The sequence below is a fragment of the Dysidea avara genome, chromosome 9 (assembly GCF_963678975.1).
Source record: "Dysidea avara chromosome 9, odDysAvar1.4, whole genome shotgun sequence".
NCBI lineage: Eukaryota > Metazoa > Porifera > Demospongiae > Dictyoceratida > Dysideidae > Dysidea > Dysidea avara.
The window spans coordinates 29,606,523-29,631,377 of NC_089280.1; the positions used below are offsets into that span (position 1 = coordinate 29,606,523).

Sequence of the window (24,855 nt, forward strand, 5' to 3'; positions counted from 1 at the left end):
TAGGCAAAAATTGTGTGCCCACATGTCCTATTTTCGCAGGCCCGGTCACAATTACCAATGCGGTAGGCAAAGTGGGTATGCGGGCGGGTGACGGGAAACAAGGAATTAATAAATGTTGGCCTTATGTGTTGACACCTTGGGTGCTTGGGGATCATGTGCACGCTCATTAGTGAGGCGGATACGTTCCCGGGTGATGGAACAGTCTGGTGATAATAGGGCCACCCAATTTTTGATTCAGAACGTTGCCATTGATGTTCAACGTGGCAATGCTGCTTCTGTAATGGCAACAATACCATCATCCCAGGACTGGGCAGAGTTTGCCTCTCTGCCCACTGTTTAAGTGTTTATTTATATTATCATTGTCTTAGTATCTTAAAAAAAATAAATTAAAAAAAAAGTATTAGTTTTCACGCCTACTAGGCAAACCGCTTAGAGCAATGAGCTGAAAATCAGTGTATAGCTGGAATAATCTTCATAGAAAGTCCTTGCAGTAGTACAGAAGAATCGGATTACAAACCACTGAGTTATGGTTCGAAAGCCAACTCCGTGTAGCAAATGCGAGATCGAGATACTCTAATAGAACAGTCACCCTAATAGAGCATTCAGTTAATTTATTTACTCCATTATAGAATTCTATTACATTGCAAGTTATTCTGTAGGGAGTTCAGCTGCAAAAAGTTAATCTTATAGACAGTTCAGCAAGAAGCAAGTCACCTTGCGGATAGTTAAGCAAATATATCACAGTAGAGATTCAGAACATTACAAGTCACACTGAAGAGAGTTCAGCTATAAACAAGTCATGCACTCTGTAGAGAATTCAGCTACAATTAAGTCATTCTCTAGAGAATTCAGCTACACACAAGTCACTGTGGAGAGAGTTCAGCTACAAACAAATTACCCTGTAGAGAGATATAGTTACAAACAAAACACTTTGCAGAGAGTTCAGCTACAAACAAATCAACCTTTAGAGCGATCAGCAACAAACAAATAAACTTGTAGAGAGATCAGCTAGAAACAAATCAACCTGCAGAGAGATGAGCTACAAACAAATCAGTTTGTAGAGAGATCAGTTACACACGAATCAACCTGTAGAGAGATAAGCTAGAAACAAATCACCCTGTGGAGAGTTAAGCTACAAATATATCACTGTAGAGATTCAGAACATTACAAGTCACACTGAAGAGAGTTCAGCTATAAACAAGTCATGCACCCTGTAGAGAATTCAGCTACAATTAAGTCACTCTCTAGAGAATTCAGCTACACACAAGTCACTGTGGAGAGAGTTCAGCTACAAACAAATTACCCTGTAGAGAGATCAGCTACAAACAAAACACTTTGCAGAGAGTTCAGCAACAAACAAATCAACTTGTAGAGAGATCAGCTAGAAACAATTCAACCTGCAGAGAGATCAGCTACAAACAAATCAGCTTGTAGAGAGATCAGTTACACACAAATCAACCTGTAGAGAGATAAGCTAGAAACAAATCACCCTGTAGAGAGTTCAGCTACAAAAAAAATCATCCTGTAGAGACATCAGCTAGAAACTAGACACATGAGTTCAGCTACAAACAATCACCCTGTAGAGAGTTCAGCTAAAACAAATCAACCTGCAGAGAGATCAGCTACAAACAAATCACCTTATAGAGAGTTCAGCTACAAACAAATTACCATGTAGAGAGATCGGCTACAAACAAATCAACCTGCAGAGAGATCAGCTACACACAAATCAACTTGTAGAGAGATCAGCTACAAGCAAATTACCCTGTACAGAGATCAGCTAGAAACTATAAGGAGTTCAGCTACAAGCAAATCACCCTGTAGAGAGTTCAGCTAAAGCAAATCAACCTGCAGAGAGATCAGCTACAAACTAATCACCTTATAGAGAGTTCAGCTACAAACAAATTAACCTGTAGAGAGATTGGTTACAAACAAATCAACCTGCAGAAAGATCAGCTACACACAAATCACCCTTTAGAGAGATCAGCTAGAAACTAGACACAATATAAGGAGTTCAGCTACAAGTAAATCACACTGTAGAGAGTTCAGCTAAAACAAATCAACCTGCAGAGAGATCAGCTACAAACAAATTACCTTATAGATAGTTCAGCTACAAACAAATTACCCTGTAGAGAGATCGGCTACAAACAAATCAACCTGCAGTGAGATGACCTACAAAAACGCACCTTGTACAGAGTTTATTTACAAGCAAATTACCCTGTAGAGAGCTCAGGTAGAAGAATTCACCTTGTAGAGAGTTCAGCAACAAAGAAACCACCATGTAGAGAGTTCAGCTGCAAACAAATCACCCTGTAGAAAATTCAGTTACAAACAAATCACGCAGTAGTAAGATCAGCTAGAAGAAGTTACCTTGTAGAGAGTTCAGCTACAAAGAAACCATCATGTAGAGAGTTCAGCTACAAAGAAATTACCCCGTATAGAGTTCAGCTAGAAGAAGTCACCTTGTAAAGTGTTCAGTTACAAAGAAACCATTATGTAGAAATTTCAGCTGCAAACAAATCACTCTGTAGAGAGTTCAGCTACAAAGAAACCGCCATTTAGAGAGTTCAGCCTCAAACAAATCACCCTGTAGAGAATTCAACTACAATAAATCACCCTGTAGAGAAGAAGTTACCTTGTAGAGAGTTCATGCTACAAAGAAACCATCATGCAGAGAGTTCAGCCAAAGAAACCACCATGTAGAGAGTTTAGCTACAAACAAATCACCTATAGATAGTTCAGCTAGAAACAAATCACCCCGTAGAGAGATCAGCTGGAAGAAGTCACCTTGTAGAGAGTTCAGCTACATAGAAACCATCATGTAGAGAGTTCAGCTGCAAACAAATCACCCTGTAGAGAGTTCAGCTACAAAAAAATCACCCAGTAGAGAGTTCAATTAGACGAAGTCACCTTATAGAGAGTTCAACTACAAAGAAACCATCATGTAGAGAGTTCAGCTACAAAGAAACCACCATGTAGAGTGTTCAGCTACAAAAAATCACCCTGTAGAGAGTTCAACTAGGCGAAGTCACCTTATAGAGAGTTCAGCTACAAAGAAACCATCATGTAGAGAGTTTAGCTGCAAACAAATCACCTGTAGAGAGTTTGGCTAGAAACAAATCACCCTGTAGAGAGACCAGCTAGAAGAGGTCACCTTGTAGAGAGTTCAGCTACAAAGAAACCTTCCTGTGTATAGTTCAGCTACATTTCAAGCCGCCCAGTAGAGAGATCAGCTGCAAAAAATATCCTGTGGGGAATAATGGGCATGTAATAAATATATGTATATAATTTGTATAATTACTAATAAAATCAAAAGTAATTGAAGTATTAAAATCTTCTTTAAGTTCTTTTCTTCTTCCTGTGGTAAAAAAAAACACATGGGTTAAAAAAGCCCCAAAGCCAGCCATATGCCGGCTTTGCAGTATACAAATACAAAAAGAAGTGATATCTGATCAAAAACAGCCAAGCTTTAAAAAGAGGTGCGGCCCCCAAATAGGCCACGGTGAAAAAGATGTGAAATCCAAGGTGGCGGCGAAGAAATGGCTGTGATGGTAGGTTAATGGTTAAATTTTAATAACGACAATTCAGGTGAATTTTGTGCCGCTTGGTCTTGGCACCAAATTCACCTGAATTGTCGTTATTAAAATTTAACCATTAACCTACCATCACAGCCATTTCTTCGCCGCCACCTTGGATTTCACATCTTCTTTCACCGTAGCCTATTTCGGGGCCGTACCTCTTTTTACAGCTTGGCTGTTTTTGATTAGATTAGAGTATCTCGATTTTTTTTAACGGAATGTGCAGTCTGCAGATTTTCCTACTGTTAAAGCTTTATAATCACCTCAAAGTGCTAGCATAATTACTGATTCCCACACATACCCATTATGCTCGAAATTATGCCGGCATGATCGCCGCATCCCTAACACCCACAACTGTTATGGTGTAGTAGGAACATCCTTGGGTGTTTGCACTGCACTAATTCAATTTTGAACACTTGGTGTTTTTTAACACCCTTTGGTGCTTATGTACACCTGGTTTAGTTAATAAAATTAACACAATTCGGTCACACATTAAGTTTGTAAGTCAATAAGAGTATACAGGCTAGCAATTAGGCCCCTATTCGGTGATTATTAGTTTCTCATCCAGCCTTTCTAATTATTATGATGCGGGCGGGAGGATATTACCATTATACCATTATTTTATAATATTAACACACTGATGTACTACCTTGTCCAAATTGTCTTTTTTTCTTACTACAAACATTTCCTTCACCAGCTGATTCTACTTTTCGTGATCGCCAACTGTTTTTCGACAGTCAACTGAAAGCCTGCATTGATGAAGTTTTTTTTTTGATTAAGTAAAATTAAATATATATTAAATACAAAATTCTAACTAGCTTAACTACCAAACTAAGTACTTTAACTACAAAACTAGCTACCTTAACTAGAAAACAACCTTAATTAATAACTTAGTTCAACAAGTCTATGCCATCTTCTAGGCATAAGCCATAATGCCTCAGGATCATTTTGGCATTATATCGCCAGAGAGTAACTGACAAGCGCTGAAGCAATTGCTTCCTTGCAAACTGTCTGGGAATACCACTTTTAACAGTGGTACGGTCGGCAATCGTGGATAAGGTTGATAAAGCTAAGGGTGTCCAAACACCAAACGACTCGCAAACCAGGGGAAAAAATTCACCACCATGGTTATTAACAGTTTCCAAATAATGGTCATCCTTAGCCTCCTCACCGGCAGCAGCAGCTACCCCAGCCTTAGATGCAGCAGCGGAAATAAAGGAGGCTGAGTTGTGCATCTGACAGAGAGGTCAAAGTAAGCAGGTCGGCCTAGAGTAAAATCAGGATGGTAAATGTCCCCAGGATGAGATTGATCAGAGGCAATGCTTTGCTCACGGAGAACACCAGGGTGATCTTGCAGTAGAGCATGATGTACTATAGAAACAAGAGCATCATGGCGTTGGATACGTAGTGGGCCATGAGAGCAACCAAGAAGATGGTCACCAAACTGATCTATGACAGACAAACATGTACAAAGTGGTAACAATGGGAAAAGAGGAACACCCAGTGTTGGGCAAGTTACTTTGTAAAAGTAACTAGTTACATATTACATATTACTTGCAACAGAACTATTTAGTTACAGTTACATATTACCCATAAAATAAAGTAACTGTAATAATATTACATATTATATTACTTCTTGTCCACAGCCTTAAGCTGTCACGTGTGAAACTACCACTTTATCACGTGACATGATTGCGCTGTTGGACAATATGCAAATTTTGGTTATAAGTAAGAAGCTGGTGAATAAGCTTCATGCAGTAGGCCTCGTTACTTCGCTGTGGCTAGGCATTACTCAGAGGATAACTAACGAGATTAGTAACTTCGTTACTTGTAGTAATAATATTACATAATATTAGACTCGTTACAGTAACTATATTACTTAGGTAACGCGTTATATTTGTAAGTAAAGTAGCTTGCGTTATATTACCTGTTTTTATAGCGTATTTCGTTATATTACTTTGTTACCACAAAAGTAATAATATTACGTAACGCGTTACATAAGTAGCGCGTTACTCCCAACACTGGGAACACCCAACCATAAACGGACAGCGATAACAAACTCATGTGGAGAAAACGCCAAACCCAATGTTGGTTGAGGGATGGCCTTCAGCCAGCCACTGCTGACACCAGAGGAGTGAGCAACAGCACGTAAACGAGCCTGGTCACGGATTGTGGAGGTGTTGAAAATGCTTGCAAATAATTGATCATCAAGGGAAGCCTGTAAGTTATTTTGAGAAGATAAGTTAGAAGGCAAGATGGATAGACTTTGGAAATAGGAGATAGCACAATTTTCACCTGGAAAAAAAAGTCTTCTAACTTTGATGAAGTCGATAGAGCAGGATTGCAACTGGCACTGCAGCAATTTGCTAAGGAAAACAACAGTTCTCCTGGTGACATATAGCGCATTGTAGCGTTCATCAACAAAAATTATAACAGTTTGGTATCACGTGTTCTTCTGAGCATGCGCAGAGTAAATAATGGCTTACCATGCGGTAGCTTAAGAAGGATGCAGGCGGTGGATGAGAAACTAATAATCACCAAATAGGGGCCTAATACAAACAAAAATATCTACCAGCATTGCACATACATTAAATCGTTAATCATTTACAATGAAGAAGGCCAAACAATGGATAGGCTGGCAAAAGCATCAAGCAAAATGCCAGCATAATAGGACGATTTTCAAGATTTTAAATCAAATTCGCAATGCGCTCGCCAAAAATGCAGCAAAACGTGAGCACACTACACTTTGGTACTGCATTTCATATCAAGAAATTGTGCGACGCTATTATTTTTATTGTTTCTTGGCTGATTATTCACCCTTCGCGGAAACAAGATCGAGATACTCTAATAGAGCAGTCAGGAAAGGCTGATATACTCTAATAAAACAGCCAACTCTAGAGCATAATCTTGATTTTGAGAGCATAATAGGCTGGATTTTTGAATACTGCTCAAGAGAATAATAGGCTAGTTTCAAAGCATAATTGGCTCAATCCTATTGATAACAAGTGCAAGAAAGAATTAGGAATTTTCCATATGAGTAGGGACTGGAGCAATAAAAAGCATTGAAACAAGCCGCTGAAACAAAACATAACTGAATGATTGCATTTTAATCCCTACTTTAACCATAGCAGGCTATAAAGTAGGGATTAAAATGCAATCATTCAGTTGCGTTTTGTCTCAGTGGCTTGTTTCAGTGCTTTGTATTGCTGCAGTCCCTACTCATATGGAAAATTCCTAATTTTTCTTGCACTTGTTTGTGTACTGTTTTTTGTAAATTTTTATTGAATAATCGTATAGTAATCCCCCTCTGCAATTCTTGAAATACACAGCTCAGTAAACGTTCCTAAGAATGCGGATTTTTAACAAACCACTTTAAACAACACATTACCCACAGAAGTATCTTTTCAACTGTTTTATAGTGTGTCTACAGTATTATTTTCCACTAATTAGGGTCTCCACTCAAAATTGGAAGGTGCTTCATTTTCTTGTTTCTGGAGATTTTCACACAGATTTACCTTTAAGATAAAGAAAACAAGTGCTAATTTGTTATTGGAGTGTTTGCAGCAGTTGCTATCAGCACAATTTTAGCATATGTAGCTAAATATCCAAAAAGTGGTCATGTGACCAAAAATCCCTTCATATAGGATTTCCACTGCAAAATAAGATGATGTCTCAGCCTTTTAAATTATTTTCATGCGGGCTGACCTTAAGATAAAACAAACAAGTGCTAATATATTAGTAAATTGTCTATTGTTTTCAATATCAATGCAGTTTTAACTGTAAATACCTAAAAAGTGGTCACATGGCCAACAATCCCATCACAGCTATACAGGATGCTAAAGCACTACAAGATGTAGAAGTCTTCATTATAAGGCAAGAAAACATACTAATTGTGACTTCGGTCACCCTAAAATACAATGATTTTCTAATAAGCTGCCCAATTCAACTATTAGGCCACTCCAATTGGTAATTTTGTTTCTGGTCAACCGCCCGCATCCTTTTTTGGAGAATGTTAAATTTCAGAAATACACGAGATACATGGGTAAAATTCCCGCATCAGCTTTTTGAAAAACCTGGATTTCAGAAACAAATATTGGGCTGCAACAAGTGTGCTAAATCTAACCATAATTTGTATTTTATCAGTGAAAACCTGCAAGAAATGGACATAGTGCATAGTACAGATCGATATACTCTAATAGAACAGTCAGTAAATCACAAAAGTACTCTAATTGAGCAGTCACTTCATTGTTGCTTTGTTGCTGAATTCCGCCCGCCCGCACCTAGGACTCATTTTCAAAGGACCAGAAACATAATTAGAGGAACTCACCTAACATCGGACGGGCTCCAAAATCGGACGCAATTACTCGAGCTACAACAGGAATTTTTGAACAACTCATATGTCTTTAGATAGTTCAAGGCTGTGGGACTTTGGGCACCAAGTATCAGCTTTCTCGGCTTCTTTGTCTGGTGGCAGCAGCCCTGCAAAGTCATTTCCGATTAATACGTATAATCGGAAAAAACAGTCGATTCACGGACACTTACCGTCTACATATCAGACTTGCATTCAATCAACAGTTTTCTATCTTAAAGTAGTAGAGCAACTCATCTACTTTCTAAATATCCCTGGTTTATTAAATCAAATCCTTTTAATCACGAATTACAAATCAAATAAAATGAGACGTCACTGGAGTAATAATCGCTCTATGAATTTAAGTATACGGAAGTAAACGATGTTTGTAAAAGTATACGGTGAACATTTCCCGTATACGTATCTCAAACAACGTATACTTTATCAAGTTTCCGTATACTTAAATTTATGGTGCGAATATTACTCCAGTGACGTCTCATTTTATTTGATTTGTAATTCGTGATTAAAAGGATTTGATTTAATAAACCAGGGATATTCAGAAAGTAGATGAGTTACTCTACTACTTTAAGGTAGAAAACTGTTGATTGAATGCAAGTCAGATATGTAGACGGTGAGTGTCCGTGAATCGACTGTTTTTTCCGATTATACGTATTAATCGGAAATGACTTTGCAGGGTTGCTGCCACCAGACAAAGAAGCCGAGAAAGCTGATACTTGGTGCCCAAAGTCCCACAGCCTTGAACTATCTAAAGACATATGAGTTGTTCAAAAATTCCTGTTGTAGCTCGAGTAATTGCGTCCGATTTTGGAGCCCGTCCGATTTTAGGTGAGTTACTCTACCAATTGAAGTGGCCTTATCATAACATAACAATTTTGCGAATTTGGTGAATGCTCTATTAGAGTCAGTGAATACAGTCATTATGGATTTTGGTACTATACAGAGCATTTCAAGACTACTTTTAAGCAGAAACACTTAGCTAGTACAGTGCTATATACATCATAGGGACTAATAAACTTCCTTTAATAATGAATCACATTATAGAAGTCAAACGTGTCAGACGTGTCGCCAGTAGCGGTGTGAATATAGTTTACAATTGTAGGGATTTCATTAGCTAGATAAACAGCCATTAAACCACTCAATACGTCAAAGTGAAAAAAGTGATTGTAAGTGTATAACTGCTGCTGATATGAGCACAATTATTTTGAGTTACTCTAATAAAGCAGTCACCCATTTTTAGATTTATTTTTGTTACAGCGCACAGCAATCCTTCAAAGAATAATTGTAGGCTTTGACGTTTAGAGTATTATTAGCTGTACCATATGGGCTAATGAATTCATTGCAACTATGAATCTTGTTTAGGTAATAGTGGCGACATAGTCCAGACTAAATGGCTACCAGTGCAAGACACTGGTAGACCTTCAGTTCTGTAATTTAATTGTTATAAGCTCTTAAATATTGTTTAATTTTGTTTTTTGATCTGTACAGTTCTGTAAAGTATTAATAATAATAATAAATGACACTTATAACCATATGAATATAATTTGCACTTGTATGGATTTAATTAGTTAGATAAGCTACTGGTTGATCAATAAAGCTGTCTGCACACATCAATTAGCTCTCAGTACAACTATTTGTGATTTATGACAAAGTAATTTTAAAACTCTCTATTAGAGCAGTCTTTCATTTTTAAGTATTAAATAGTTGGTAATGATGATATTTTTGGCCAAGTGACCACTTTTTGTATGTTTTGTGTGTTAAACTTATGCTGATACCCAATGCTACAGGCAATCCAATAATAAATTAGCACTTGTTTGCTTTATCATAAAGGTCAGTCTGTGTGATAATCACCAGAGACAACAAAAGGAAGCACCTTATTTTTGACTTGGAAACCCTATTATACACTAATTCTCTCAACAGAGCCTCAGGGCTGTTTTTACTTTTAGTTCGCGTAAGTACGGGTCACACCTACTTTCTAGACGATGAGATACGCGAGCCTATGAGGCCTACTACGGTGTTTTTCAGTTGTAGTACACCTGAAAAGTGCTCTGGGAAAGCTACCCGTAGAGTCTGTAGAGAGGCGCCATATACAACCGGTCGGAAAAGAAACCACCTTCGAGCCAAAGCAAACACTCTAATCCTTGCGCGTGTAGTGGCGATGTTTCTAATCCTTGCGCGTGTAGTGGCGATGTTTCTAATCCTTGCGCGTGTAGTGGCGATGTTTCTAATCCTTGCGCGTGTAGTGGCGATGTTGAACAGGCAGCAGAATATCCCGAGGTGTATTCCAACATTAAAATCACGTGCTTGCTACAATTATGCTACACGTTTATTCCAATTTGTTAAGGCGCTGTGGTGTGCGTGCTTTGATGGAGGCCGTACCCATGAGAAATGGCCACGATAAAGAAGATAAAACTGTAAGACAGCAGTGTACACATCGTAGGTATTTAATATTGTGAAAGTTTTTTTCTCCACAAAATTTGAAGTGTTTCTGCCAAAGAAGCAAGGCTGTAGCTGTAGCCAGTTTTCCGCTACGCTTGACTGAAAGCATCAGTAGTGAGGCAGGCAGTGAGGCAGGCAGTGAGGCAGGCAGTGAGGCAGTAGAAAATTTGCTAAAATAATGTTTAAAAAAAATTTAGTAGCACCTTGTTGGAAACGTTTCGGGTAGTTCTGAAGACACATTTGGGCTTGTTTATACCTGACCAATACTGTGAAATGGCCGTGAAGGATTACTAAAGATGATTTTGTGTAGATTTTTCTTTGTGGACCACTCCCACACCTTCATCGTCCCTACTATACAGTACTATTGTACTGTATGATATGGTGCATCCATGTCATGTGGTTCCCACTACACCCTCAACACAAAATATTAGCCTTTATTTTCCTCAGTAAGTTTGCTGTTTCGACTGTCTGCATGTTCTTTTCTTCCTGATGATGCCAAAAAGCATGATGCACAAATTTTAAAACATACTAGACTCAAACCATATGTGACCAGATTTTATAAAACTAATCCAAATTGCACATCAGGCAAAACTAAACTAACACCTCCAGTGGATAGCTACACTATTGTACTAATAGCTTTGACACTCAGTATCACTCAACTACTCGAGGCTGGTTTCAACAGATGTCTTTTCTGGGTGGTGTGCAGAGCTCAAATGGCAGTTTTAGTAATTGTAATTGTAATTGTAATTGTAATTTTTAAGCAGGGAGTCCACTCAGTAAAACTGATTTTCAGTGGAGCCCTGAACAAACATACAATAGACACATACAATAACTAATAATATACAAAAAAAAAAAAAAACAAACATACATACACAACTAAGGATACATAGACAAAATTACACAGGAATTAAGAATTAAGATAATAATTACGAAATGACGACAAAGTGGCAGCCCCAGTAACAGTGGACTTAAGGTTGTTCCATAAAACAGTTCCTCGGTAGAAAAAAGTTCGTTTGCCATAGTTGGTAAACACTCTAGGAACAAATAAACGTTTAACATTACGACTAAGATGACCAGTAACATCCTTCGAAAACTGAAATATATCATGTAAATAAGGAGGAGAAATTCGATGTAAAGATTTAAAAATCTGAATAGCCGTATGAAAACGGCGACGTTCAGTCAATGTAAATGTAAAACGGCGACGTTCAGTCAACGTTAGGCCTTGTGAAGGACCTGGCTTGGCAAGAATAATCAGTGGTTTTCTGGTGGACAGCCTGATATTGTTGGCCAGACGTTTTTCTGTGGATTTTGCTACATATCAGGCACTAAGGAGCCAGTAAAGCCCTGCATGTAATCTCGTCTCTGGACTCCAATCATGGTCTGCCGCCATTTTGAGGTCTAACGCTTGCCCACCCCCACCCTCCTTGTCCAACTGCTCAGGTTTTCTATCTTATTTGGCGGGAAACTCTGTGAGCAGCTGCAAGTACTGGAAGTGGTCTGAAAGGTAACAGATTGATGCATCTTTTGTGTGAATTTCATACATATGCTTGCTATCCTTGGAGAGTTATGCTGGCTTGAATTCTTTAAAGTTTATCTCGAAACTTTCAATGTGTAATTTGGATGGTTTTTCCAAAATCCAGTCACATATAGTGATCACTGACTTGAAATGTACAAATAAATTTATAGCCATTTAAACCATACATTAAAATAAATAAGTGAATAAAGCCATATATGCAACAGGTTAAAAATTACGTTATACATGTCCTGGTTTATGTGTTCACATAGCTTGAGCTGTCTTCATCAACTTCTGACTATTTTGTGATTTGTGTAGGAATCCTACAGTGGGGATGACATTAGTAATACATACCACAAGTGATAATTTTAATTACAGTGAAATGGCATTAATAGGTCCACCTACAGAATATGCTATTAATGAGGTGGCTGCTAATTATCCAATGTGTGTGATAACTAATGTGTTTTACAGGTGTTAAGCATAATGATGTCTTTTACTCTCTGTAGTTTACTTACTAACTAACTATGTAACTATAGGGTGCAACCCTTGAGGCACAGTTGCAAGAATTTCAATGAACTACTTGTTCTGTATTTTCAGAAGGAAAAACATGGCCACATGGCCATCTTATCAACAATTGAATCACAGATTCTATAGGAAATGTGTCTGACAGAAAAGACATCATGCCTAGCTGCATTACCACTTCTCTACACACCACACAACAACACAGCTAGTCATTACCTGTCACACATTATGGCAGTCACTTTTTGGCTGTTCTGCCATGACTCAGATTCCTCCGCACTGTTATTTTCACCCCATGTCATTACAAACAGTCCATGATTGTGTATTAAATCGATAACTTCTGACAAGTTGTTCACCCGATCAACACATACACTAATACCCTGTAACATAATAGACCAATGCTGAATGTATAATCTCCAGACACATATGTATAGGAATAGCATATAGTAACATCAATAGTGTGTAAAATTACACACAGTGGAACATTTCTTAAAAGCACACACATAGCTATTGGTCTCCTTATTGGTTATTTTTTACATACTTGACTTGACTTGACAGATTAAAGTATTATACTAGCAAAGTAATGAAAGTGGTCTTAGAAGTTCTGTACAATCACAGTAACACTTACAGCAAAGTTTTGTGATTTTGAAAAAGCAACTGCATCACAAGCAGAATGATTCCTTATGTCAACAGCTAAGGGATACTTCAATGATTTGCTCTCCGTTAAGAAGAAGACTGGAATTTGCGGCTGTTTCAATTGTAACCTGAAAGAGTTAATCATTTAGTAATCAGTGATGTTATCAACCTCTCACATTGTACAAAGTGATGGATCAAATGTTGACATCACCATATTCCTTTTTGAACCATATTGGTATAATGTAGAGATGATTACATCAGCAATTGTGTTACGGTTGACGTATGGGAAATAGTCACACTCCTCACTATCCTAACACAATACATAAGTCACTATACACAAAAATGTGGCCCGCTGAACGAACACTCAACTTGTTTGCATATTTCTGTTTTTTATTATATAAATGCCACTGAAATACATTAGATAAAAAATGTGTCCTACATAAATAATTTTACTCATGTTTTAATTAGTGTTGTTTTAGTTAACTATAACTAAAAATAAAAGTACTTTTAGTAAGGCAAATATGTATTAGTTAACTAAAACTATAACCAAAAGCAAATCCATTATTATAACTAAAACTAAATCTATAACTAAAAACCGCAGAATAATTTACTAGAACTAAATCTAAAACTAAAAAGAATTAAGAAAGATTACTAAAACCAAAACCAAAAGATTTTCTATGCTCAACTAAAACTATAACTAAAATTAAAAGGCTTTCATGTTTTTAACTAAAACTAAAACAACAAAGACAATATGTGACCGGATGTGACAAAACCAGGCTTCCACACACATCCAATTCTTCGACTTTAATCACTTGTAACTTGATCACTCAGTATGCTATTGGCCTACAATTTTCACAAAATTCATTCATTGCATTATGTAATAACAGGTGACAATTTGAAAGTGATAGCTTACTCCTACATTGAGTTATGGTCCTTCAAAGTCACACATCTGGATGTGTGTGGAAGCCTGGTTTTGTCAAATCTGGTCACATATAACCATAATTAATCTATAACTAAAATGAATTAAGAAAGATTACTATAACTAAAACTCTTCACTATATTGTTCAGACCAATGTATGTATAAGTTCACATATGTTCTACAGGTGGAACAAAGCACAGAATGAAACTGTGCTGCTGTATGTAGCATCAAAACATCAACATATGCTATAGTTTGTGACCTGATGGTGGTTTGGCGATTATTAGTTTCTCATCCTAAAACTAAAAGTACTTTTAGTAAGACAAATATGTATTAGTTAACTAAAACTAAATCTATAACTAAAAGCAAATCCATATTATAACTAAATCCATAACTATAATAAAATACAACAGAATATTTTACTAAAACTAAATCTAAAACTAAAAAGAATCGGAAAAGATTACTAAAACTATAACTAAAACTAAAAGATTTTCTTATGTACAACTAATACTATAATACTATATATAACATTTTTAGAAATGTTACTATAAGGCCCCTATTTGGCGATTATTAGTTTCTCATCCACTGCCTGCATCCTTCTTAAGCTACCGCATGGTAAACCATTATTTACTCTGTGCATGCTCAGAAGAACACGTGATACCAAACTGTTATAATTTTTGTTGATGAACGCTACAATGCGCTATATATCACCAGGAGAACTGTTGTTTTCCTTAGCAAATTGCTGCAGTGCCAGTTGCAATCGTGCTCTATCGACTTCATCAAAGTTAGAAGACTTTTTTTTCCAGGTGAAAATTGTGCTATCTCCTATTTCCAAAGTCTATCCATCTTGCCTTCCAACTTTTCTTCCCAAAATGACTTACAGGCTTCCCTTGATGATCAATTATTTGCAAGCATTTTCAACACCTCCACAATCCGTGACCAGGCTCGTTTATGTGCTGTTGCTCACTCCTCTGGTGTCAGCAGTGGCTGGCTGAAGGCCATCCCTCAACCAACATTGGGTTTGGCCTTTTCTCCACATGAGTTTGTTATCGCTGTCCGTTTATGGTTGGGTGTTCCTCTTTTCCCATTGTTACCACTTTGTACATGTTTGTCTGTCATAGATCAGTTTGGTGACCATCTTCTTGGTTGCTCTCATGGCCCACTACGTATCCAACGCCATGATGCTCTTGTTTCTATAGTACATCATGCAGCATTGCTCTACTGCATATACATATACATTCTCTTTTAGTGGGCATCATCTTACAATTGCCACAGTGATACCTGTAGGAATTGTATTATTAGGTGACAAGTAGTGGTAGAATAGTCCTACCAACTCATATCATTGGGCAATTTCCCGGCCAAGTAGCTCTTCATCAGACGATGATTCATCCTCAGTCAGTTGGTCTGTATCACTAGCGTTAGCATTGAGGTTAGCATCTATTGGCTCCAATTGGTAAGGTTCAAGAGAGGTTCCAGCTATCTCCTCAGTATTTTCGTGATAGTCTGTGTCTTCGCTGAAAATGCTCATTTCGTTGCTAGAGACCAAACTGGAAACGTCACTATATTCATCGGAAATATCTTGGGAATCAATCTATGATCAATCAAACTGAGATTTCAAGCCAGTAGTACAGCAGGAGTCCGTTGACGACTTGGAAGTATCCATAACAAAGTCTTTCTATACCTATTACTTCACTCTAATACGTGACTGAATTACTAATAAGATCTGATTCTTCCATGGAATGTATACTTCATTCACGCAGCGTTCCCCCTCTGATGTCAGCAACTTATGACGCGTTATGACGCGTTATAACGTATGATTACTCGTGAAACATTTTTGATCGTGTATTTCATTAACAAATCATACAGTAAATTAAATACAACTATACACAAGGGTATTAAATCAATACAGTAATGAAATAAAAAAAGAATTTTAAAATTCCATGTCTCCCTCCCTTTAACTAGTTTAAGTGAAGTTCAAGAAAAATGCAAACAAGTCGGGTTTTCGCTCAGCGGGTCACAAATATGATCACACATGCAGTACATACACAAAATACTTTACCGTCTTAGGGAGGGGATATTTCACTTCAACGTTGAAGAAAACGGACTCTGGAAGTTCCTTTAGTACCTACACATGAGCACACAGTGATGTGTCATTAACCATCTGATCTACAGGTACACATCACGCATGTTATAAAGTGGCATTGTATAACATGCTTCACTCTGGTAGCTCATATTTTAGTCATTTAATAGAGCTTATGGTACAATGTTTAGAATAGTCCTTCAAGAAATGAAATATTTATTTTTCTATTGAAATAACTTCTGGTATACACATGCAGGCACACCTCATAACAGCCCTTGGAGATTGTACGATGAATGTACATAAACCTGCCTAATAAGGTCACCTGTATAAACTGACAATGCATACATGTGATCTAACAATAGAAGCATATGTGACCGGGCCTGCGAAAATAGGGCATGTGGGCACACAATTTTTGCCTACTTTTTCAAAGTTTCACCACTCATAACATTTTGCACCATTATGCTATGAAACTGCAATTTCCAGCTATTAATAAGCATTTAATTGGCATCATGATGCAAGTTACAGAATGGAAATATACTTTTCCAGTACTGAGATATGACCTGTAGAGTGACAGGGTGTAGTTTGTGCCCACATGCCCTGTTTTCGCAGGCCCGGTCACATATATATATATACGTGACCAGATTTTACAGAACCGAACCAAATCGCACATCAGGCAAAATCAAACTAACACTACCAGTGGATAGCTACACTATCGTACTACAAGTTTTGACCCTCAGCACTACTCAAACTACACGAGGCTGGTTTTAGTAGACGTCTTTTCTGGGTGGTGTGGAGTGCCCAAATGGCGGTTTCAAGCCTTGTGAAGGACCTGGCTTGGCAAGAATCAGTGGTTTATTGGTGGACAGCCTTATAATGTTGGCCAGACGTGTTCTCTGTAGAGGCCAGACGTGTTCTCTGTAGATTTTGCTACATATCAGCCACTAAGGAGCCAGCACAGCCCTGTAATCTCGTGTCTGGACTCCAATCGTGGTCTGCCTCCATTTTGAGGCCTATCTTTTGCCCTCCCCGCCACCCCCCAGCCTCCACCCCTTTGTGAGCACTCGTGATACTACTTCGCTTGTCCAACTGCTCAGATTTTCTATCATATTTGGCGGGAAACTGTACAAGCAGCTACACGTACTGGAAGTGGCTTGAAAGGTAACAGATTGATGCATCTTTTGTGTAAATTTCATACGCGTGCTTGTTATCCTTGGAGAGTTATGCTGGCTTCAATTCTTTAAAACCGTTTATCTCGAAACTTCTAATGTGCGATTTGGATCGTTTTTCCAAAATCCAGTCACATATATAGTTTGGTATGGCACAGGCGACCAAATTAGAATAGGAGTAACTTACGCAACTGCCACTTAGCTAGAAATCTTCAAAGGGGAAAATTGGACATGTTAAATGTATAGAAAAGAATTCTAATGGCCCCTTAGTAATGGAGGTTTTCTGATCTACGGTACAATGATGAGTGCATGTCAACATCACCTCTCTGAGATGTGGAAACACTTTATTCTTGCTGTGTCCACCCAGCTCAACTCCTGTGGTTTGTATGACACAGTACAAGCATTGTACACACACCCGGAGCTATTGTATTGGCTGGTGGTGGCTGGAGTGGATTAAGGCTTTTACCATGGAATAGCTACCATACAGCACTGTGGTGGGGGGTAGAGTGCTACTGGTTGGTGCTAAACCATCAAAACCTGCTCCACATAGTACACACATTTCACGTTCAAACGCATGATGACAATTTCGTCATCACACTTGTGACGTGGTACAATAACATATCTAACTAACACTTACCTGGAGATGATAATGGGATCCGAGATTTATCTTTGCTGGAAAGCTGAAAAACATGATACATAATGACAAACATCTAGCTTTGCGTTCTCATTTTTTCTATCTTAAAAGATTTAATCTGGTCATAAGTCAAATCTTTCAACAGAACATCAAAATAGTGATCCTGTAATGGATTATACAGTAACTGCAGCAAAAAGTTATTTCATACACTGTAATAGTCACATACAACAAATAACAAAGCTGTGGACAGTTTCCACAATGAGATTAAGTGTCCATCACATGTATTATTAATGAACATCCACCTCACAACTCACTGGAGCAACATTTAGACTGATCATTAAGTCATGATAAATGACTGGTTCCAGGTCCTTAGTCAGTTGAACATCAAACTCTACACCAATAGCTCCCTATAGCAGCAGAGATAGTGATGCATCACATGTGAAAGTGTGACAGACTTTTCATGCCTGTGTCAGCCATGAAATTACAATGCAACACAATACTGAGATGAGTTTAGCAGTATAAAGTGTTTATACACTTACCAGTTCAGTGGCTTTCTCAAAAGAAGCTATCGTGTTCTCTATTGTGTCCGTTGGCCTAAAAACACAACAAATAATAGATACCTCTCGCAGTGTTACAAACTATGTTATACTTCATTTAGTTGTGACTGCTCTCATATGAATGGGAGAAGGAAAATGAGACTAATGATACAACATCTAATCTCACAACATTAGTAAGTGCTAAGTTAATTGATTATGGTGGTATGTACCAACCACCAGGCCCACAACCATGTTTTACTCCTCCATCAGTTAATTTTACAACATTTCATATCACCATTGGCATAAGGAGTGACCATTGGACTGGGTACTATTGGTGTTTTTATAGATGGACTGAATTGTACTTTAACCGTTAGTGTATATGTATTGAACTGACCCTTCCCTTGAGCTGTACATGACCTCAGAAATAATGACCTTACACATCATATAATGCACAACATAATGACATGCTTCCTCAAATTTTAAGTTTATTATATTATTTGTTTAACATACCATGTTGTACACATCAATACGACTGAAGTTACAGAGCGTTTAGAATAGGCATTTATATATCGAAACCACCAAATATAATCGAATATGGCTAGGGACCCGCCGATAATGCTGGCATAATTTTGAGCATAATAGGTACCTAAAAGCATTGAGCATAATGCCAGCATAATAGGTTAAATATTTGTACGATAGTGTAAATTCTTGCTGGAAAAATGACAATTGCAAAATAAGATCGATATACTCTAATAGAGCAGTCAGTAACTCTAATAGAACAATCATCAAACTGACTGTTCTATTAGAGTATATCGATCTTATCTCTTACATGCAGGCGTGCAGCAAGGATTTATTATTTGTGTTCTAGCCACTCATTTTTTTCTTTCTATACAGTGTTAAACTAGTAGCAAAGCATATGAACTAAGGCATGGACATTAAGCATAGTCGAGCATAATAGGTAAATATTGAGCATTAATTTAAGCATAATATGTGAATTTTTGAGCAGTGCAGCATAGCATAATAGGTAAAATTATGAGCATAATCGGCGGGTCCCTACATATGGCAGTTGCGATGGTGAGAGGGTTAACTCTAGAAAAAACAATGATCGTTTCAACCCTATTAATAACCAAACCCATTGCTTGTGTAAGAGAACATAAACCACTAGTAAATGTAATCAGGATATACAGAAGCTCCAAAAAGTTAATGAAATGAATACTCCCTAATAATTGTAACTAAAAGCCATACAAATGGTAGATTGTGTGCAGCACATGTGATGTGCATCCTCAAGAAAATAAACCAGAAACACCTAGTGATTATGTTGTGTATGATACAGTCATAATATAGTTACAGGTACCAATATAAGCCATGATTACAAGCTGGAGGCTTCCAGCACAATTGGAAAATAGACAACTGGTCTGAGGTCCAGGCTATTGATTGTTTTAATTCTTTCCCTTGCTGCTTCAGGCTGAGCTTACAGCCATCTGAGAATGAAAGTACGAGCTATGAGTAATCACATGACCAAGTAGTCCATGCAAGTTTGTGTTCATGCAGATATGTACAGTATCATCAGGAGCCCATAATTTAGTTATTTGTAACCAACATTACCTTATTCAGCAAACCAATAATTGGATCTAATTTGTGGTACATTTTATTGGCTTCAATGACCAATGTATGTTATGGCTTCTTGATAAAATTGTGAACCGATCTTCACAATTGAGCATGATTTTGTCGAAACAAATCTGGATACAGTGACGAAGAATGCTACATCTTGAAGTGCACTGAAGTCGCTATGGAGTTGCATTTACAGATGATACAATGCCAGGCGCCACTGGACTATCCAAAATAAACCAGTCTCAAATAAAGGTCCTATTTGTTTACAGGAATGAAGTAAAAGCTTTCAGCCGTTTGTATGAGAAAATACTGTGCTTATAATATTTGTAGGGAAGCTAGTCAGCAATGGTTAAATGTGACTGAGCATGCGAAAATAGGGCATGTGGGCACATGATTTTTGCCTACTTTTTCAAACTTCCATCACTCATAACTTTTTATACCATTACGCTATGGAAATGCAATTTTCAGATCTTAGTAAGCATTTAATTGGCTTTATGATGCAAGATACAGAATGTAAATATTTTGTTCAAGTAGTGAGATATGACCTGTAGTGTGACTGGGTGTAGTTTGTGCCCACATGCCCTGTTTCCGCAGGCCCGGTCACAAATAACACCTCAGTTGATCTTTAGAAGGATTAATTGATCAACCCTAATAACAGTTATTTTTCACCAGTAGTAGATTTTGACTCACTGCATTAGTTGGTATAGCTGTAGAGGAGGTAGGAATACTTTAGGAAGATCCCACAGCCACTACATTACTCACCACGAACTCCATGAAAAATGGCACCAAGCATCAATTTAGTTAGGTGCAATGCCATTCATCACACCACTTAGAAAACAGCCTTCTTCATACTATTGAGGGTCATGAATTAATATTGCTTTTTTTTGAAATTGACAATAATTACAAACAACTACATAAACATGTCCTCAATGACAGTATCTGTCATTGAGGGTCATGTGAAATAGCAAATAAACTATGCAATTAAGGTAAATGATTTAGATGGTGCTTAAAGCATGTCCAACCCCCTATGGTATACCTCATTGACAGATACTGTCCCTGTATAGGACGTGAGTAGTGGTGTGCGATATATCGAAAAATATCGATATCGCGATAATTTGTCAATATCGTTATCGTATCGATTTCTGGGCTGGGCTGTGGACATGGACCCATGCGTATACGTAGGCACGATGCTTTATGTGATGTGATATATCATGCTTTACTTCAGGACAACACTGGTTGCCGTAAAGAGCAACGGTGTGCTGGTTCCCGATTGGATCGCCCGGGTGATGTTTTTCACCCTGACTTTGTGCATGGGAAGCCTGCGTACTTCGATGTTACTGTGCGTTGTCCATTACAAGAATCTCTGTTGGGTCGGTCTGCAGTTTCAGCAGGTGTGGCTGCTGCTAAGGGAGAAGAAGATAAGGATGCTCACCATGATGAGCTTGTACAGGCTGCTGGAGGTGTTTTTGTCCCCCTGGTGGTTGAGTCCTTGGGTTTGTGGTCTGCTGCTGGTCGTCCTGTCTTGCAGGATATTGCTTTGAGGACAACCACCAGGAGTGGCATTTCTCATGGCCTAGCATACCGCCATCTGCTAGAGCAACTCTCCGTTTGTCTGTGGCGCCACAATGCCCGGACATTTTTACATCTGTTTAGCCTGTTGTTTGGCAGTCCTTTGTGGGAGTTGAACTCTGTTTCATGCTCCCACTCCCTGCAGTTTGGTCAGTAGTCTGCAGGGCTTTCTTGTTAAGGCCCCTGTCCGGGGGTTTTGCTGTGTGTATGCTGGCGGTCCATGCGGTGTTTTTGTAGGCCTGTGTAGGCTCTGTAGGTTTAGCTGCTTTTACTTTCTTCTGCTTTTTGTCATTTATAAATTAAATTAGGTTTAACTTCTGGCTAGAGATCGGGGAGGATGGGAGTGCCATTAGGGCCGGAATTAAAAAATAATAATAATAAAAAAAGAAAAAAAATTTCTATACCACTTTAGCAGATTTCGAATCGAAAATTTTCGATAATTATCGAAATATTAAAGAATATTTCGATAAATCAACAGCATTTAGTATGTGATTGCGCAATCAGGCTAGAAATGAAGGTTGGTTCTGTACAATCTAGCCACTTAAAAAGCTTGTCTACCAGTTTTCTAGGCTTCTATGCAATGGTTTTGGAGTGTAAATTGTATTTGAAACATATTTATAAATATCGGCCGCCCACGCAATTACTCCACCCACACAATTAAAAATTATCGAAAATTGAATCGAAATTTCGATATTTACCCTATTATTGTATCGATATCGAAATGAAAATCCTGACATCGCATACCACTAGTGAGAAGGTCAAGCTATGTGCATGGTGTCTAGCATAGTAAACACTTACTGATTAAGACAGAATGTCATCCCATTACCACGATGTCCTATAATCATAGAATGACCCACCCACTGATGTAGTTTAGACACCCTCCACTGGTCATTGATTTTCCAGTCAGCCAATGAATCACAGGGCAGCACCACGATGTAATCCACTGCTTAATATAGTAACACATCATTTCTTTCCTAATTTACTGACCTGATATAGTCCCAACAGGAAGTAGGTCAGCATCATGTAAAGTTAGTGTAAGAGTTCCCTCCAAATTCCTCAATTGTTGAGGTAGGACACTTGCTCTACCCACGACTTCCTTGTTGGAGTCACTACAGACTTCAAACCCATAACTCTGTAATAATACATATCACAACAAGTTAACACTATTACTAGTAACTACTCACATAACACTTGTAGTCTGGTACCCTTAACATCCATAGTTGTGGTAATAGTAACATCGGGTGACCAACTTTAGTGTCCAGCTCTTGGCAGCGACCAGTTACTGAGTCTAGAAACTAATAGTAACAATATTGATTATTAGAAAGGATATTAACAACACAACTGGCTACTCTATGTGACGACACTTTGACAACTTTATATATACACATATACCGCACAAGCACATCAACTCACACAAGCTTTGAAATTGCTCGGTGGAGAAGGCTATAGCACAAACAACAAACACATTAATACAGGTAGGATGTTATTATAGCATAATTAACTCTCATATTATATTCTTAGCTTATACATCATGCTTATACTTGATTTTGCAAAACATTATGCACTACTTGGTTACTGTTCATTAAACACAGCATATAATAACTAAACTGACGTTCACCGGTGGACATGTTGCATGCGCCACCGGTGAACGTGAGTTGTTCTCTCTGCCATGTCGTTTCGGTGGGCTCGGTATGGATGACCCTACAGCTTTCTGTGAATCTCAGTTTGATGCTTCCCTGCGAATTACTGCACCACTAAAAGACTTGATTATTAGTCAGGTAGCACATGCTCATCCCCCAGATACTCGATCCATCAAGACTCAGGTTCACCTTTTGGTGCCACCCTGTCATTTTGACAAATTAAATAAATAATAATAATAATAACCAACACCGGCGTGAGGCTTCTAAGAAACGGGCTCTTGAGATCAGAAATGGTCTCTCTTCACAGCTTCAAAGAGCTATTGATCTGAATAGTGAACCTGGAGCCTCTTCTTGGCTTCTGGCTTTACCACTGCAAGACCAGGGTTACCATCTGACAAAGCAGGAGTTCTGGGATGCTCTTCACCTGCGATAAGGATGGACTTTATTAGGGTCCGCAATCCGAAAAATCAACTTTCACAAATCGATCCCCCTACCATTGTGGGATGTTCATTGTAGTATCCCATTGCTAGATCCACCATGAAACCGGAGGCACGGTTGTTGTCTTCACAGAACTATCGATTTTAGTATTTCGTGAGATGAAAAAATTATTTTTAAAATTTCAGGCTCCACACAAAGAACAGGATAGAACTTGCTGCTTATCTAGATATTATCTAGAGTTAATGTAGTTAAAAAGTACGCACAGTAATAAGCAAATGATTCACTGGGTTCCCGGCACAGGGTTGCTTTCTCTCAAAAAGCAGAAAACGAAACACGAATTTTCGAATTCAAACTGCCCTACCAGCCAAGACAAGAAAAGCCAACTCTTCCTCATAGTGATGTGTTAAGGTTGGATGCATAGTCTGTCTATGCTGTTAGTTTGAAAAGGATCTGAGACTTCTCACCATCTGGGTGAAGAACATCAAAAGTTTCGTGCGTCATTTCAAGGGATTCTCTCAATGGTACCAAAGTGCTTTCCAGTACTTCTGATGCCACACTGGTCACTTAATTTTGTTTAGAATGATGATAAATGATGGTTCAAAACGTTTGGTAGTAGTAGTAGTTGATGTTTCTGTGATTTCATATGATGCAGTATACCAGCAGCTCACCAGGAGCTCCACCCAGCTCGAATAAAAAAATGAAAGATTTTGTGCATTTTTCGGTTTGTTTTGGGATGTTTTGCAGCATAATGGTGATGTAGGGTGATCTAGTGAAGATTTGAAACTGCTGTGGAGCGTTAGAGGTGAAGTCAAATTTGGACGATTTTGCTGCCTCCCTTGATGCATAGCTTAGAGCGAGGCGTGGAAGCTGTGGATGAAATAATAATTGACAACCGCTGTTACCAAACGTTCAGGGACATCTTTTGCCATAGTTTTAGTCTATAATTGATGATTGTTGTGGCTGCAGAAGCGCTGGAAATAAGTAGAATTCGTAACACAATTCTTTGATGCTGCAAAAAATTTTTACGCTCGTCACCCAGATGGTGAGAAGTCTCAGATCTTTTCCAAACTAACAGCATAGACAGACTATGCACCCAACCGTATCGAAACACTATGAGGAAGAGTTGGCTTCTCTTGCCCTGGGTGGTAGGGCAGTTTGAATTCGAAACTTCGTATTTCTTTGTCTGTTTTTTCAAAGAAAGCAACCCTGTGCCGGGC

The 24,855-nt window shown here is 38.2% G+C and overlaps 2 protein-coding genes across 2 annotated transcripts; both read right to left on the reverse strand.

Annotated features, from left to right (window-relative positions):
- Positions 1–12,069: 12,069 nt before the first annotated feature.
- Positions 12,070–17,908, reverse strand: LOC136267651 (glycerophosphocholine phosphodiesterase GPCPD1-like). Its single transcript, XM_066062801.1, has 7 exons — positions 17,848–17,908; positions 17,533–17,585; positions 16,024–16,089; positions 13,225–13,358; positions 13,041–13,176; positions 12,632–12,792; positions 12,070–12,216 (listed from the first exon to the last, which is right to left on the reverse strand). Exons 1-7 carry the CDS (start codon positions 17,906–17,908, stop codon positions 12,192–12,194), a joined length of 636 nt encoding a protein of 211 aa, XP_065918873.1. The 3' UTR covers positions 12,070–12,191.
- A 12-nt stretch (positions 17,909–17,920) lies between these two features.
- On the reverse strand, positions 17,921–23,641 carry LOC136267652 (glycerophosphocholine phosphodiesterase GPCPD1-like). Its single transcript, XM_066062802.1, has 8 exons — positions 23,539–23,641; positions 22,974–23,003; positions 22,745–22,855; positions 22,548–22,692; positions 22,359–22,503; positions 18,384–18,438; positions 18,159–18,251; positions 17,921–18,007 (listed from the first exon to the last, which is right to left on the reverse strand). Exons 3-8 carry the CDS (start codon positions 22,796–22,798, stop codon positions 17,921–17,923), a joined length of 579 nt encoding a protein of 192 aa, XP_065918874.1. The 5' UTR covers positions 22,799–22,855; positions 22,974–23,003; positions 23,539–23,641.
- Positions 23,642–24,855: the final 1,214 nt, after the last annotated feature.

What these genes read in the sequence shown, in the direction of transcription:
- LOC136267651 (XM_066062801.1), bottom strand. Translation starts at nt 17,908, where the DNA reads ATGTATCATGTTTTTCAGCTTTCCAGCAAAGATAAATCTCGGATCCCA. An exon ending in GATCCATCACTTTGTACAAT is followed by an intron (nt 13,177 to 13,224) that starts GTGAGAGGTTGA and finishes TAACTCTTTCAG; the next exon opens with GTTACAATTGAAACAGCCGC. An exon ending in ACTGCCATAATGTGTGACAG is followed by an intron (nt 12,217 to 12,631) that starts GTAATGACTAGC and finishes TCCCCACTGTAG; the next exon opens with GATTCCTACACAAATCACAA.
- LOC136267652 (XM_066062802.1), bottom strand. Translation starts at nt 22,798, where the DNA reads ATGTTACTATTACCACAACTATGGATGTTAAGGGTACCAGACTACAAG. An exon ending in TCCTGTTGGGACTATATCAG is followed by an intron (nt 22,504 to 22,547) that starts GTCAGTAAATTA and finishes TATATTAAGCAG; the next exon opens with TGGATTACATCGTGGTGCTG. An exon ending in TCAGTCTAAATGTTGCTCCA is followed by an intron (nt 18,008 to 18,158) that starts GTGAGTTGTGAG and finishes AATCCATTACAG; the next exon opens with GATCACTATTTTGATGTTCT.